General features: G+C 44.5%; 1 protein-coding gene across 4 annotated transcripts in view; it reads right to left on the minus strand.

Annotated features, from left to right (window-relative positions):
• Positions 1-17,442, minus strand: part of SPTAN1 (spectrin alpha, non-erythrocytic 1) — a 174,162-nt gene that overhangs the window by 104,921 nt on the left and 51,799 nt on the right. For all 4 annotated transcript variants that reach the window (XM_030207917.1, XM_030207919.1, XM_030207918.1 and 1 more), the window contains 4 exons: positions 13,467-13,622; positions 2,093-2,297; positions 1,130-1,311; positions 537-780 (listed from right to left, as the gene is read on the minus strand). In XM_030207917.1, coding sequence (XP_030063777.1) covers positions 537-780; positions 1,130-1,311; positions 2,093-2,297; positions 13,467-13,622 — 787 coding nt within the window. The remainder of the gene's footprint in view (positions 1-536; positions 781-1,129; positions 1,312-2,092; positions 2,298-13,466; positions 13,623-17,442) is intronic.

Consider the following 17,442-nt stretch of genomic DNA (forward strand, 5'->3'; position numbering starts at 1 on the left):
AAAACAAAAATAGGAAAAAATGATCAGACCATATTAAATGCTCCCAATGTATATGATGTAAAACAATTAAACCTGTTTCAGTGTAAGCTATGAATTCCAGCGCCAAAGCAGAGCAGCTCAACAGAGGCCACCTGACAACAAAATCCCCAACAGGGATGTGTAGGGGAGAGGAGGGATCTAGACAGATAGGTATCTGAAGCACTGAGAGAAAACATAGCAAACAGGAACCCCAAAAGCTGTGCTCCTGCTTCCAATGTCTAATTTATCATCAATTTTTCTTAACTCAAAAATCCTTCCTCAGACCGGGGACTTTACAAGCCACATACGGCTACCATCTGCTAGAGACCGAGAACTACCAACTTTCAGGGGACTGTACAGTAAAAGTATAGGTCCTTCTGAAGAGTTGGTAGTTTTCAGTCTCCATCTGCTGGTCGCAGTGCATAACCCAGCTGTACCAGTCTGGAGGGACGCTATGGAAGATACCCAGTAACATTACCAAGATGCTTTGCAACTGCTCAGGGCCTGAAAATACAAACCTCTGTTAGTGGAGGCTGCTATGGGCTCTTTCTCACGAATCCAGGTTTCTTCATCCTCCACATCACGGAACAGCTGTTGCAGGCGAAGCGAATCTGCTAGCTTCTGCTTCCGTGCAATCATGGGCTCCTTAAGAGATTCATAGCGACTAACCAGAGCCTCCTGCTTTTTCTTGATATTGTCTGCATCAAAGTGTCCTGCATCCTGGAACTGCCGGGCCTGAATAGCAATGCCATCAATTCTGTCCTGCAATTCAGTGATACAAAAAACAGCATTTCAAGGCCCTTGGAACTGTTTCATTTGCTTAAGATTAAAACAGATAGCACATCCTCCCATGTTAAAGACAGAATAAAATACTAAGGATTATGTGACAATGGTAGTTTGTCACTACTGTACAGAGATGTTTTGATATTGAGATATGAACAGATAGATAATGGAACACTTGACTGAGGGGGGAAAGGGTAAACCAACCAAACCCCTCATCTTTTCTCTCCCAAGCTTCCTAGTTGCTAAGTTAATGCAGGGAAAAAAAAAAGTTGGCCAAATCACGGTTCCAGTGGCCTACACCATTCTACGCTCCCCTCTTCCCACACACCTGGTGAGCAGCTACATCTGCCTCCAGCAGCGCATGCTTTTTCTGCAGGTTCTGCACGTTGGTTAAGTCTTTTCCATAGTCATCAGATGCCAGGTGTCCCTCTACCTCATATAGCCACAGTTCAATGTCCTCCACATTCCGGTTAAACTGCTGTTGCTGGTTGGCTTCACGTAGCTTTATGCCTGCACAGTGAAAAGGACAGAATTTATCAGGACTAGCCTAGTACTTACAGCAATGAGATGAAAAACAGGAAAACTAGGCTTATGCTGTTCACATCCACAGTTTTATTTATACTTTCAGGGTTTATCCCATCCATCTTTGTCTTATGAAGGTTTGGGAGGTTTGCGAGGCATTTTTTCTAATCCCTTAGATTAGTTCATCAATATCCTTGTCACTTCTATAAACCCATTTGCTTAGGGACTTTTTTTGTGATGTTCTGACAAATTATATGTTTTAGTCCAGCTTTTATGTACCAATGGTATTTATCTTCCTTTAATTGTACTTTACCAAGCCTTTTGGACTGTGAGTAAAAATTGAAAAAAAAAAATCCCACTTCTCTTGCTGACACTCCTTAGAGACCTACACAAGGACATCCCCCCCCCACCACCACCACTTCAGACAACCACTTAACTCTTTGGGAAAGGGATTTAATGTACTTGAATTCTAATAACGCTGAAAACTGCTTAAAGCATAAAGGTTTTAGCTTGCCTTTTTAAATAAGGTATCATTCAGTCTGTACTTCTGGACACAAATGCAGCTCAGCGCACAAACCCATTCAGGCCTGCCCCACCCTCTAAATTCTCCCTCTTTAACCAATATGCATAGTTTATAATGCTGTTTTTATTTTTGTTAATTTTCCACATAATTGTGAACAGAACAAAACAAATGTTTTGCTTTTCATAAGCCATTTTCAGTGGAAGATTTTCTTCAAAAAAATGCAATATAGAACAGAATAAATCTTACCTTTGAGTTCTGTGGCTTCTAAAAGCTTTTTCCAAAGGGTGATCACCTCATTCATGCGGGAAGCCACCTCATCCGATGCATAATGATTTACATCAATAAGCTTTTGACCTGAGCTTTCTAGAGCATCAATGCGACTCTGATTGGCTGAAAGTTCTGCTTCAAAAGCTTGGTGCTTTTGCACCTTGCCTTGCAGGTTGGATGGGTCCTACACAAGAGAAGAGACATTTAAACATATTGCACCTTGCACCATCCAGAGACACACTGCATAAAAGGGATAATTCTACTTTAAATCTGTTATGGGATTTTTTTTAGCATCTCAAACAACAATGCATACAAAGGTAATCCAAAACAAAGTCAATCAACTTATGTTACATGACATGTTCATATATCAATAGTTGAGGGTTGTTTTTTTGTTGTTTTTTTAAAACATCACTCCCACAATTTACCTAAATCCCCAGACAAGAGGCTTTGAATCTTATAGCCTCTGATCCTACTAGCCAAGTGTCCCTCACCCTAACAATCAACCTTCCCCATCCTTAACTCTCCCCCCCATCCAGTTTCTCTCGATCTAGAGTTATGAAGGGATGTATGCATAAACATGACTGGAACCTCAACACAATGTAACAAAGTGATCACAATTGCAACTTATTCAAAATAATGCCTGGAATTCTCGGGGCCAGTGAGTAACACAAGTATCCTAAATCACCAAAACCCTCTTGCTATGCTCAAGAGTAAGATTTGACTCTTTAGCTTCCCACATCATAAGAGTATATAGTTGGATCCTCCATGGCTAAAAACAGGGCTTCCATTTGTACCCATTGTTGAATACATTTCTTCCCCACTAGGCAGCTTTAACATTAAAAGGGATGGGTGTGTAAAGAGGTGATGTACCAGCTGAGAGGCCGGGGGGGGGGGGGGGGGGGAGGGGGGGGAGGGGGGGGAGGGGAGTCCCATCTTTTCTATTATACTACCAAGCAGCCCATCTTAGAATATTGGCAAATTGGCTCTAGGGTACTGGGAAGATTTGGAAACGGCTTGAGCAGGGGTGGTTAGACCCTTACCCACTGAGAGCAATACCATGGCTACCTAGACAGGTTCTAGAACAGATAATTAGAGGTTGCTCACCTCTGCTCCAGTGGCCTTTGACCACTTGGCGTAGGATACGAGAAAAAAATTTTCCCAGGCCATACATACTTTCTGCATGTTTATCCGCTTTGCCCCCACTTTATCCCAGGTACCCAGGATTCTTGTTACCACTTGTGGGAGGGCCTGGGTCTTTGCGAGTTGGATCAAATATGGGAAGAGGGTGTATTTTTGTCTTTTGAAGAGCTATGTAAAGAATACGGGCTTTCCCCCTTACAGGCCTTTCAATACATCCAGCTATGAGACCTCATTGTACGTAGGGCAAGAGGTGACCTAAGCTTGTCTGAGACCCTAATTGAACAAGGGCTTATATGTGGGGGAGGGAGAGGTGGCATCTCTAGACTTTATAGGGCTCTCCTCATTCCCTACACCCGTTGAGTACTAAGTGGGAGAAGGCTATGGGTATAATATACAAGTTTTCACAATGAGAACAAGTATTTAAATCTTTACTTCAGGTTTCTATCTCAAGTGCAATGGTGGAGAATGGGCACAAAATACTTTACTGTTGGTACTATACTCCCCAGCATCTGGCTAAGATGTTCCACTCCAGTAGTCATACAACCACCTTACATAAGTGCTTCCCAAGCTTACTCAGCAGTCTTAGCAATGCTATGATGACTGGTTGTATGACTACTTTTAGGTGTTCACTTTGCTTTTTATCCCTACTAGTTTTTTGTACCCCTGACGCAGCTTGAGGGCGAAACATGGCCACGTCGGACCCCTGAAGAAGGCCTTTTCGGCCGAAACACGGACCGTGTAGGGTTCTAATAAAATTTTCTTTTTGGTGCTTTTATCATTTGTGGTTTTAGTCTGGTTTTTCTGCATTTCTTCAGCTTGTTTTGTTGTTTTTGTGCTTTTTTTGCGGGCGATTTGAACTCTTCATTGTTGAGATCTGTGGGAGTGCATGTAAGGGAATAAGCACTTGAACACCGTCAGCATATACATATGCATAAGGTCTAGTGACTGCACCAAGGTTAACAAAGGGGCCAGGAATACATTACATAATGTTGGAGACAGGATTGATCCTTGTGGAACACCAGAGTCTGGGTTATAAGGAGTAGAGGGATTTGTTACGAAATACTGTGTACTGACAATTTGTTAGATAAGAAGCAAACTAGTCTAAGACCGTTCCTGAAATAACAAATCAATTAGTGCAAAAGAATATGATTGACCAAGTCAAAAGCTGCAAACAGGTCTAGGGATATTAGGATTTATTTACTGCCTTTTTGAAGGAATTCTCTCAAGGCAGTGTACAGTAAATATAAAATCAAACAAGCAATAGATAATTACAGCAGTAAAAATATTCAAATACAAAGTATGACAGTATATTACTTACATGTCAACACAATACGTAATAAAACATTTTCATAGACAGAATACGGTATAAGTAAAGATTAAACATATTAAGAGACAATTAGGACAATTACTGGTAGTATAAATGTGTACTGCTGTAATTTCAGCAACATGTTAGTAGAAGTTAGCACTGATAGCAGTTAACAGTGACATATGTAGATGTTGGTAGTCACTAGTGGACGTGTGGTTTAGGAAGGGGATGCGAGTGTTTCACTGATCAATTAAAGGGGTGCGGGGCCCAAAAAAGGTTTAGAATCCCTGTGCTGCAGTGAGCCCTGCTGGCAGAAAAATTATCATGGAATCTAGTTTTAGAAGTACAGACTTGGACTGATCAAGAAAACAGTAGATGAAAGCGGTGACACCTATTAAAGTAGTCTCAGTGCTATGATGTTGGTGAAAAGCAGTTTGATTGGGGTGTAAAACTTGTGTCTTATGATGAAATCAACTAATTGGGTATGTACTATGGCAGTGAAGAGAAGGTTGGCAATGGGGTGATATATGGATTTGAACAATTATTTAAGACTTTATGATCTAGGCCATAAGGTACTGGTTTCTAGTCACCTGGCACGAAGCCCAAGGATAGGCTAAGAGTGATCACAGAATGGATAAAGGGGAGCAGGGAATCCAATAAGCATTTAAGAATGAAACCAGAAAAATCTCTGAAACTGTCCATTAGAGCAATCAAGGAGTTATGAAAGTCTGTAATGTGTACTAAAAAGGTCATCTGCCTCGTTAATCTTAATTCCCAGATTCTCCTATATCTCCCTCAGGAGAGGATCCTAAGGTTAATACAAAAAGTTAAGGCCAACAATGTGCACTCCATCTAGTACCCTGATAAACACGAAAGGGATCAGAGCTCGCCATTATCAATTAGCATGGCCTTGGGGTCAGTGTACAAAGTCTGAATAGCTGATCCAAAGCACCCAACTAAATTATACCATTGCAAAACTCCACACAAAATCCCACCTCACCCGATCAAAGGTCTTCTCAACATCAAAACTATTTTAAGATCAGATATGGCTCATATTTGGTGGATGTGCCCTAAGGCACAGACATACTGGCTAGAAATAATTAAGACATTAGAAAAATTCTTAGGGAGCCGTTATCCCCTGAGGATGGAGACATGTCTATTGCAATTTCAGCCGGCAGGCATAACATCAGCAGCACATCGTTTGGCGTCGAAGTGGCTAGTAGCAGGAAAGATCGCGCTAGCCTCAGCATGGAAACAACCTTTTTTGCCACCAGTGATAAGGGTGGTACATAAAATGGACTACATCTATCAAATGACCAAGTTGACAGCAATAAAGACAGGAAGGATTACGCAATTCTACAAACAATGGGACAAATATACAGCCTGGAGGTTGATAGATGGAGTGGACTTGGATGCGCCCAGGTTAAATGACAGCTCCATGATTTAGCTATAGAGTAAAGATGTGTTATGTACCTATACCGGTTATTAGCTATATTATAGGAAGGGTGGGGGGGAGGGGGGCAATCCAATTGAAGCATGGTTAAGTTGTGGTTATCAGCATTTGTTATAAATATGTAAAAACCTTAATAAAAATATTTTTAAAAAAAAACTATTTAAGATCGAAGGCTCTCCATCCCTATTTATCAGTTCCAGCACAATATTTTCCTGACATTACACACTGCACACCTGTCCCTAACAATCCCACCTAGGAATCTACACAAGCCAGTATTTTGGCTAACAGTTTGGCCTCAGTGTTAAGCAAAGAGATGGGTCGATAAGACTCCAGTAACATCCTTTCCTGGCAGCAGGGCGAGAAACAGAATCACCTTGCAGCAACAATGTCCCTTAGTAAATAAGCCAGCTGTAAGAGCAATAAAAACGCTGGAGAAGAAGATCCTGATGCAGTTGAATGCTCTGTCGGGCCCGGAGCCTGTTAAATGGTGGCTGTGCTCCATGCATGATCACTAGCTGATTTTTTTTTTTTCTGTCAGACTTTTAGCCTTAGGATCTTGTAAGATACAGTAGGATTGCTTTCATTGTTTTATTGTATTTGGTTATTCCTTCCTGTTTATATTGTAATTTTCCTGATTCACTGTACTTTGATGTAGTTTACACATTTTAGTATATGTAAATCGCTTTGACAGCACTGTTCTAGGCGATTAATCAAATAAATGCAACCTTTACATTTGATCAGCCAGAGGCTGCTCCTGTCAGTTGGCCCCAACAAAATGGAACCTGTTCTCACGCTCTTCTGTATCAAACTGTGCACCTGCCTTGCCAGTGAGCCCGAAGATCCTTGCATATTCGGTTGCTGTACCAAATCCAAAGATGTGCTGCCACTGACAGTTTCCTCCTCCACATCCCGCATGTACTTCAAAGCCCTACGCTGGACAGTGGGTCCCATGGCAGCAACACTGTTTAACTGCCTCCATGGAAGTCACATTTACCCCAACTGTGTCACTAGCGCAGCACAATGTGTCCCAAGTGGTGAGGAAGGAACCTTCCCGGGCAACAAGTAGAACTTGCAGCCCTCTAAGTAGTTCCAAGTCAAACTTTTCACTGCCAGTTGCTCCCCCCCAAGCTCACAGTCTCCACAAGTCATACTATAGATGAAAAAGAATAAGGAGATCCCAAGGGAATGACTGCTTAATGCAGGCGCTCCATCACGGTAGCTTCTAATAGCAGGTTTTTTTCCCCCATTTTTGAGTGGTGATGCCTGTCACGTAATGCCTAAGCACTATTCTTAGCACCCACCTGGGGTTAACCCTGCGGCCACCTAGAGGGTCTGTCCCAGCACTGCCCAGGCCTGCTCATACCTGTGCACCTGCTCCTACACTGGCATACCTTCCACCCACCGACTGAGTCCCTCTTGCCTCTGGGCGACTCATCCACCCACAAGTTATTCCACTGGTGGTTTCTAAGGACACTGGGGCCACAATCCCAGGAGTCCCACAGTTCCTAAAAACCACCCACAGACCGAGAACACAAACCACCAGGATTCTTAGTCGGTCCAGGACCACACAGCTAACAAATTATTAGGTTTATTATCATAAAAAAAAGGTAGAACAGTAACAGTGAATAGGTGTAACCAGCAAAAACAGTAAAAGGTAAAACAAGGATTCGGTATAAGAGCTAGCTGAACACTTTTTACTACCTAAGTAGTACCTGGGGAGATCAGGAAAATAACTGCTCATAAGATTTGAACAGGGTCTCAGTCAGAGAAATTCCAGTGTGTTCTGGCTAGATCTTAGGCTTCAGGGCCCAGAGCACTAACACTAAGGGGTTTCTAACCAATGGCACTGCAGGTTACTCTCCCCCAGGAGTAGTTTTCCTCTTTTCCTGTGGAGGGGGGAGGAGGGGAAGGTAATATAGAAAGAAAATAGATCTCTGCTACAGCTATAAAGCAGAGGACAGACACCACCTGCTGGCCAAACAAGGGAAATACATTGCGGGGGGGGGGGGGACTATTCTCTCCTCTGCTCTGGATACTCTCGCTCCTCCCATTCCCCGTTCTGCAAAACGTTACATGTCACAGGCACACTCATATTTGGTGGAGCTTCACCCTATTCAGTTATTTTGGAGTGATACTACAATCCATCCATCCAATCTCCATCTGAGCTTCCTCTTGCACAAGGTTGAGACACAAAGATGAGGTTACCTGGTGAAAGAGACAGCAACTCCTCTCTCTGAAAAAGTCTCACCATTGATAGGAATCTTCTTCCAGGGAAAGCTCACCCATAATCAGAGGTGGCCCACACCCCCTCCCCCCAAAGAGCCTTCATCCTCACATTTTTAACCACCCAACCCTCCATGAATGACACAGGCAAGATTAGGGCCCACTTGCTATCAAAGCCCCCATTAGAAACCCTGACCACTTACCCTGCAGGACAAGGGCCAAGAGAACACTAAAGCTTACATCATTCATGCTGCATCACACTGACAACCATAGGCCCTGTTACCCCAAAAGTGTCCTCCTCATGCATTCTACAAGGGCCTGTGTCCCTAGATCTGAAGGATCCTCTGCAACTGCTCCTGGGGGACATGATTCTTAGGAATCTGCTCAGGCACATTAAAACATGCTGTACCAGCAATACTAGCTACAGGGAATTTCCAGCGGAAATTAATCCCAATGCTGCTGCTCACCCATTGCACACTCACCAGTAGGAGCCGGTAGCACTACTTACTTACTAGCTCCTGAATGCCATGCTGCACCAGGGACTTCCAGCAGAAATTAATCCCAATGCTGCTGCTCACCCATTGCACACATCAGTAGGAGCCAGTATAACTATTTACTCACCAGCTCCCAAATGCCCTACCAGTGCCTTCCACCTGCATCTCCTCCCTCCCTTATAGCCATGAAAAGCCCTAGAACATTACTTGAAAAGCCCTGGAGCATTACTTGTGCCCAGGATCCCCTGTCCATTTACTGGTCTGGAAAATTCTCCTGGTTTCAGCTCTCCACTGCCTTCCTCTATATTAAATTCCTCCCCCTGAGGATCAGGCGACCCTCAGGGGGAGGAATGCTGGCTTCGGCCTAACCCCTGGTAAGCCTTTCCTCGGCTGAGAGGTGCTCAGCTCTACCACCGGCTGCCTTTCAGGTGCTGTGGAGGACTTGCAGCTCATCTGCATATCCTTTACAGTCTTCTCCGGGGTGACTCCCAGGTCCACTCCGATCCACTCAGGGCCTCCGCTCTAGGTGCCGCGCGCCATCAGGGGCATTTTTCTCCTTACATTTATTTTTCTCTCAGTTACTACTTATGGCTCCAGCACACTTTCTTCTTGGTACTGTCCCTTCCTAATCTGTTTCTCCATCTGAAACCACTGTACACTGCAGGAACACTGTCCGCCCTCTGTATTCACCATCTCATCACCTTTTTTTTCCTCTTCCTTTTTCTCAGCTCTCAACCTTCAACTTTTCCTTCCTTCCATTCATCCATCTCGCCTTCGTTGCTGTCATCATACCTTTCCTACTCTTCTCCGTACTCTATTGCTCCTTCTCCTGCTCTCCACTGGGGACATTAATCCCAATCCTGGTCCTCCATATCAACTCATCTTATTTGTGCAAGTCACACCGTGATATCTCCAATCTAATTTATGTTCCTCTCCTCCCCCCTTCTTCCCTGCCTTTTTCTTGTGCTCTGTGGAATTCCCGCTCTGTCTGTAACAAACTTTCCTACATCCATGACCTCTTTCTCTCTCGTACTCTCCATCTGCTTGCCCTAACTAAAACTTGGCTTTACCCTGAAGATTCTGCTTCAGTCGCGGCCCTATGCCACGAAGGTTATCTTTTCTTCCATACTCCTCGCCCGGTTGGATCCTCCTCTACTTGTATCCCACTGTCAGTTGGTGTACCTCAGGGATCTGTCCTGGGACCTCTTCTTTTCTCCATCTATAATTCTTCCCTTGGTACTCTGATCTCATCCCATGGTTTTCAGTATAATCTTTACGCTGATGACTCCCAGATCTACCTCTCCACACCAGAAATCTCAGCCGAAATCCAGGCCAAAGTATCAGCCTGCCTGTCTGACATTGCTGCCTGGATGTCTCAGCACCATCCAAAACTAAACGTGACCAAGACTGAGCTTATCTTTCCTCCTAAACCAACCTCTTCTCTTCCCCCATTCTCTATTTCTGTGGATAACACTCTCATCCTTCCTGTCTCATCAGCTCGTAACCTTGGGATCATCTTCGACTCCTCCCTCTCCTTCTCTGCACATATTCAGCAGACTGCTAAAACCTGTCATTTCTTTCTCTATAATAATCAAAATTTGCCCTTTCCTTTCTGAGCACACTACCAGAACCCTCATCCACACACTTATCACCTCTTGCTTAAGACTATTGCAACTTGCTTCTCACAGGTCTCCCACTTAGCCATCTCTCTCCTCTTCAATCTGTTCAAAATTCTGCTGCACGACTAATATTCCGCCAGTATCGTTATGCTCATACTAGCCCTCTCCTTAAGTCACTTCAAAGGCTCGCTATCCATTTCCGCATACAGTTCAAACTCCTCTTATTGACCTATAAGTGCATTCACTCTGCAGCTCCTCAGGACCTCTCCACTCTCATCTCTCCCTACATTCCTCCCCGGGAACTCTGTTCACTGGGTAAATCTCTCTTATCTGCACCCTTCTCCTCCACTGCTAACTCCAGACTCCGTTCCTTTTATCTTGCTGCATCATATGCCTGGAATAGACTTTGAGCCGGTACGTCAAGCTCCATTTCTGGCCGTCTTCAAATCTAAGCTAAAAACCCACCTTTTTGATGCTGCTTTTAACTCCTAACCCCTTATTCACTTGTCCAGAACCCTTATTTTATCATCCTCACTTTAATATTCCCTTACCTCTTGTTTGTCCTGTTTGTCTGTCCTAATTGGATTGTAAGCTCTGTCGAGCAGGGACTGTCTCTTCATGTTAAAGTGTATAGCACTGCGTACGTCTAGTAGCGCTTTAGAAATGATTAGTAGTAGTAGTTTTTCAACTAAATTTAGTAGAAGCCATTTTCAAACTGGAACCGCCATGGGCGGGAGCGAGTGGGCCTTGCTCTTGCCCAATCCTCCACTGGACCACTAGGAGTAATAAAGTAGGAGTTGAGGGGGGGAGGATGGAGATAGACTTCAGTGGAGAAAACTGTTGGTTTGGGGAGGCCAGGAAGGGGCAACTTTTGGGGATTTGGGGGAGTGTGAAGAGACCAGAAATAGCTTCAGCTGCTACCTAAAGATATGTGAGTGCCGGCCAATATTCAGCAACAGCACACACACATCTAAGAAACCAAAAGAAAGTCCGCAGAAAAGGCTGCAATATATTTTGTGATAGGGTGAATCGAACTGGTGAAGGGATAGCATTGTATGTTAAGGAGGCCATTGAATGAAATAGACTGAAAATTCTGCAGGAAACAAAACACATCTTGGAATCCCTATGGAATGAAATTCCATGTGTAAAGGGGAAAAGGATAGTGATAGGAGTGTACTACCGTCCACTTGGCCAGGATGAACAGACAGATGTAGAAATGTTATCAGAAATTAGTCATGCTAAACTGGGCAACACAATAATAATGTTATTTCAATTACCCCAATATTGACTGGGTAAATGTAACATCATGGCATGCTAGGGAGGTAAATTCCTTGATGAAATCAAGGACTGCTTTGTGGAGCAGCTGGTACAGGAGCCAACAAGAGGAAAAATTCTAGACCTAGGCCTCAACGGAGTGCATGATCTGGTGCAGGAGGTAATGGTGATGGGGCCGCTTGATAACAGTGATCATATGATCAGATTTGATATTGGTTTTCGAGTAAATACACACAGGAAATTCAATACGTTAGCATTTAACTTTCAAAAAGGAGACTATGATAAAATAAGAACAACGCTGGAAAAAATATTTTTAGAGGAGCAACTACGAAAGTCAAAAATTTACATCAGGCGTGGATGCTTTTCAAACACACTATCCTGGAAGCCCAGGCCAAATATATTCCTTGTATTAAACAAGGAGGAAGGAAGACCAAACGACAGCCGGCATGGTTAAAAAGTGAGGTGAAGGAAGCTATTAGAGCTAAAAGAAAATCCTTCAGAAAATGAAAGACAGACCTGACTGAAAATAATAAACAGCATAAGGAATGGCAAGTCAAATGCAAAGCGCTGATATGGAAGGCAAAAAGGGAATTTGAAAAAAAGGCTGCATTGGAGGCAAAAACACATAGTAAAAAGAGTTTTTAGGTATATTAAAAGCAAGAAGACGGAGACAGAAAAAATGGACGATATAACCCAAATGCGCAAGAATGGACAGTTGTAGACAACTTATTGCATACAGGGAATGAAGAGGGAATACTAGGGGAAAAGCCATAAAAGGAAAGAACTGGGGGGGGGGGGGAATGGGGGACAATGATGTAACAGTATAATACTTGAGGGTAAAGAACACACAGAGTTTGTATAATTGTAGTTCTTTAGGCTGGTTTCAAGAAAAGCTGTGTTATTGTTGATTTTGTTGAGTAACATGTACTGTTATTGGAAAACTGAATAAAAACATTTAAATATTAAAAAAAAAAAAAGCAAGAAGACGGCAAAAGAACCTCTTAGCATCTTTTATAGCCAATTTAAAGACAAGGGCCATGCTATGGGAGTAAGTATGATATATGTTGTGTCCCTTTGGCTTGCCCCAGCCCCTCCCCCTCTGCCTACCCCAATACTTTAATCCAGACACACTAAGCCTACAATGTTGCTTAATGTGCAGGATACTTTGAAAATTAGCTACAAGATCTGCAGGAACTAAAGAGAAACTACCCAAGCCTTTTATCAGCCTGCTAATCGCTTTATTGTGGGATTTTGTTTTTTAAATATGGTTGCCCTAGCTGTTGATTTTTAAATCTTTTTATTTATATCAAACCATGGAACACAGAACATGTACAATATAAATGGACAAACATAATTTGAAGATAAGAAAAAGGTTCCACCAAAATAAAAATGTAATATTCACATTATTAACTTCTGCAAACTGCTTTACCTGGCTAATAGATTAGACAGCCTTTGTTTCTTATAGCCTTCTCCCTCCCTAACACCAATTATCCCACCCCTAATTATCACATTCTAGCCCCTTATCACCTGACCCAACTTCATTTTCCCTCCGCCCACCCTATTCATTGAATTAACTTAAAACAAGAGAAATATGAACCCAAGCCAGAAAACAACCAAAGGCCCTAAACATCTGTTTAGTTATTTTAATATTTTTGTTTTACAAAAAAATGTATTTTAAATTTAATGTACAATTTTGATTAGATAAACCAATATTCTTTAGTCAAAAATAAAAATCATATCAGGAAATCTACTACAATGTTAATACTCTCAGCATACTGTGCCTCTGCAGTACTGAATCAGTACCTTGGAGACAGTTCTGGGGCACTGCCTCTGCTAACCATACCTTGTATGCTTCATCTGTGGCAGTCTTCATTTTTTCATTGATCCAGCTCTTGAGCTCATCGGAGTCTCTGAAAAACTGCTGCAGGTGGAAGGAGTCTGCCAGTTGTGCTCGACGATACATGGCCCGTTCATGCAGAGCACCGCGCCTGCTCAACAACTGGAAGGATGAAAAGTCAGAATGAATTCCCATAGTAAAAAGCCAAAGTAAAACAAAGTTATTCAATTGTAGCAGGTATTCTCCATGGACAGCAGAATACTCGCTCTTGGGTGACATCTGATGGAGCCCATGTGGGAACACTGCCAACAGCTATTCTAGAAGCTTTTAGAAATGACTGTCTGCACACGCATGCATCTTCCCACCTGTCACCATCACATGGGACCAGATCAGTCATAGTAACACGGTAAGTAACGGCAGATAAAAGACCTGAACGGTCCACCTAGTCTGCCCAACAGTCACATTCATTATCAATTCAAGATTAAAAAAAAAAAAAACCAACAATGAATGTGATAATATATACTTGATCAAGGTCTTTGTTATTTCTGGGACAAAGATCATAGAAGTCCGCCTGGCTCTGGCATTATGTTACAACGACTAGAGCTGCCGTCAAAGCCCACTCCAAACTAACCGAATCAGTCTTGTCATTTGTGAGACAAAGACCGCAGTTCTCACATGTGGATAGCTGATAGAATTCAACTGCAAGGGGAGGTGAGTGAGTGGGAAAGAATATTCATCCTGCTGCCCTCAAGAGAACACCTGCTATAGGTAACTTATTTTCTCTGAGGACAAGCAGAATGATAATATTCTTACTCTTGAGAATCCCTAGTTAACAGACTGCCCTTAATAGGGTGCCTAGGAAAAACCATCCCAAATTTTTGTTTGGTCAGATAGTTTTCAGGGCCCCCAGGTCTAATATGGGACAAAATCTCCCCCCCCCCCCCGATCTTTGTGATCAGGAAGTATTTGGAGTAAAAATTCCCTCCCTCTTTCTCCTGCTGGTACAGGTTCAACCTTATTGGCCTGTGAGAGGGAAGGGTTCCTTTGTAAGCAATTCCTGATGCTCATATTTCAACTTTGATACTATTGGTGAGCGATCTGGAGGAATTTTAATTGAATACCATAACCTATCTTGAACTATTTTCAGAACCCACCAGTCTGGGGTTATGTGAGGCCATCTTGCTTGGAAACAATTCCCCCTCAGCTAGTCAAAAGCTCACCCCTTCAACTGATGTGTCATCTGGGACTTTTTAGCCCTTTGCTACCTTAGGTGGAAGATTCCTTGTCAAGAGGAGGAGACAAATTGATTTTTTTTGTTTCAGCTGAAACGAAATCTGCAGCCAAATATCACTGCTTGGATTTGGCTAAAACTGAAGCCAAAACCATAACTGGTCATGCCTCCCAACAGTAGCAGCCTCTATCCCTCCTCATTATCCCCCCCTCCCAATATCGGGCTATAGTGGCCTTAGACGCCGGAAACCCCGTCAGGCACCTGCCAACAGAACAAATAAATGATCAGAATTCCTAAACTCATTTGACATCTGCAGATACTGCACCAGAGCCCTACGGACATCCAAAAGGCGCAATTGTCCAAAGAAAAAAAAGGAAGGAAGAAAGATGGGCTGGTTGTGGTGAAAAGCTGAAATCACCTTTCGCAGAAAAGAAGGCACCGTACGAACAGTTACCCCAGATTCCGAGAACTGTAGAAAAGGATCCTGACAAGAAAGAGCCTGAAGCTCAGACACTCTTCTAGCCGACGTCATTGCCTAAAAAAAAACTGTCTTGAGTCACATCCTTCTCAGAAGCCCATTTAAGAGGCTCAAACAGAGATCGCTTGAGCGCCTTCAACACGAGCTCCAGATTCCAAGCCAGACAAGGTGACCGCAAAGGAGGACAAAGACGAAGCGCCCCTCTGAGAAATCGGAAAATATCCGGATGAGCAGCGAGGGACAATCCGGAGACTTTCCCCCGGAATCAGGCCAATGCTGCCACTTGAACTTGAAGGGAATTGTAGGCCAGGCCCTTTTGTAGCCCGTCCTGCAAAAAGTCCAGCAAGAGTAAGATTGATGCCAGAGTTGGCCAAAAGTGCGCCAGATCCGAGCACAAGTCACAGAGGTAGACCACGTGCGAGCCTGCAAGAGCGTGGCAATAACCTTATTAGAATAGCCCTTGTCCCTCAATTGCGCCCTCTCAAGAGCCAGGCTGTAAGACCAAAGCGGCAAGGATCTTTCATAGTCACCGGACCCTGAACTAACAGGTTCGGAACCAGAGGCAAAGGAAGAGGTGCGTTCACCAGCATCCGCCGGAGATCCACGTACCATGGACGCCTTGGCCAATCTGGGGCGATGAGAATCACCAATCCTCGGTGCAGACAAATCCGAAGTAGAACTCGCCCTATCAAGGGCCAAGGAGGGGAACACATACAGGAGGCGCGAGGGACAAGGTTGAGCCAGGGCATCCAATCCCACCAAGCGAGGATCTCTACTTCTGCTGAAAAAGTGAGGGACTTTGGCGTTTACACTTGACGCCATGAGATCCAAGCCTGGAGTACCCCACTTGGCACAAATCTGAAGAAAAACTTCATCTGCCAGTTCCCATTCCGCCGGGTCGATTTGATGTCTGCTGAGGAAATCGGCTTCTACGTTGCTCTGACCGGCTATGTGAGCCGCAGACAGCAGCTCTAGGTAGTGCTCGACCCAGTCGCAGATCTGAGACGCCTCCGTAGCCAGGGCCCTGCACTGAGTGCCGCCCTGGAAATTGATGTAGGCCACTGCTGTTGTGTTGTCCGACAGAACTCGGACAGGAAGACCCTTCAGCGTCCTGTGGAAGGCCAGAAGAGCCTGAAATATCGCTCTCAGTTCCAAGCGATTGATGGACCATCCCGCTTCTGCGGTGGACCACAGACCCTGAGCATAGCGTTCCCAGCAATGAGCTCCCCAGCCCAAAAGGCTGGCATCCGTTATCAACAGACACCAAAAAGGAAGACCCAGTGGCATCCCCTGCAGCAGTCTGTTGTCGGAAAGCCACCAATCCATACTGCACTGGGCCGCAGGAAGCCACCTTAGTCTACGTTGGCATTCCTGGGAAAATCGGAGACCATTGCTGAAGCAGAGCAAGCTGCAGCAGTCTCATGTGAGCTCTTACCAAGGAAACCACCTCCATGGTGGCCGTCATCGATCCCAGGAGCTGAACAAAGTCCCAAGCTCGAGGGTGAGGCATCCGCAGAGGCAGGCGGACCTGATTCTGAAGCTTGAGCCGTCTGCTGTCGGGAAGAAAAACAAAGCCCGAATCAGTGTCGAACCAGACCCCCAAATACTCGAGAGACAGAGGGGGGTCAGGTGACTTTTGGGGCATATTGACTACCCAGCCCACAGTCAGAACTGTAACAACTCTGGCTGTGGCAAGTCGGCTTTCGTCTGCCAAATCTGCTCTGATGAGCCAGTCATCGAGATAAGGGTGAACTCTGATACCCTCTCGCCTGAGAAAGGCAGCCACTACCACCATGACCTTGGAAAAAGTCAGAGGGGCAGTCGCCAGGCCGAAAGGCAAGGCGCAAAACTGGAAATGTTGGCTCAATACCACAAAGCGGAAAAACCGCTGATGCGGCGGCCAGATGGGAATATGCAAGTACGCTTCCTTGAGGTCCAGAGATGTGAGAAACTCTCCTGGCTGTACTGCAGCAATGATGGAGCGCAGGGTTTCCATGCGGAAGTGTCACACTCCTAAGGCCTCGTTGACTCTGCGTATGTCGAGGATAGGTCTGAACGACCCGCCTTTTCGAGGCACCACAAAATAGATGCAGTAGCAACTGCTGCTGTGTTCGGCGGGAGGAACTGGAACCACCACTCCGAGCTTCAGCAACACCTGCAAGGTCTCGTATACTGCTGCCTGCTTGACGGCAGTGCCGCATCGGGACTCCAAACACACGTCTCCTACTGGGACGGCAAATTCTAGCCGGTAACCTTCTCTGATCAGGTCTAGG

The sequence above is a fragment of the Microcaecilia unicolor genome, chromosome 6 (assembly GCF_901765095.1).
Source record: "Microcaecilia unicolor chromosome 6, aMicUni1.1, whole genome shotgun sequence".
NCBI lineage: Eukaryota > Metazoa > Chordata > Amphibia > Gymnophiona > Siphonopidae > Microcaecilia > Microcaecilia unicolor.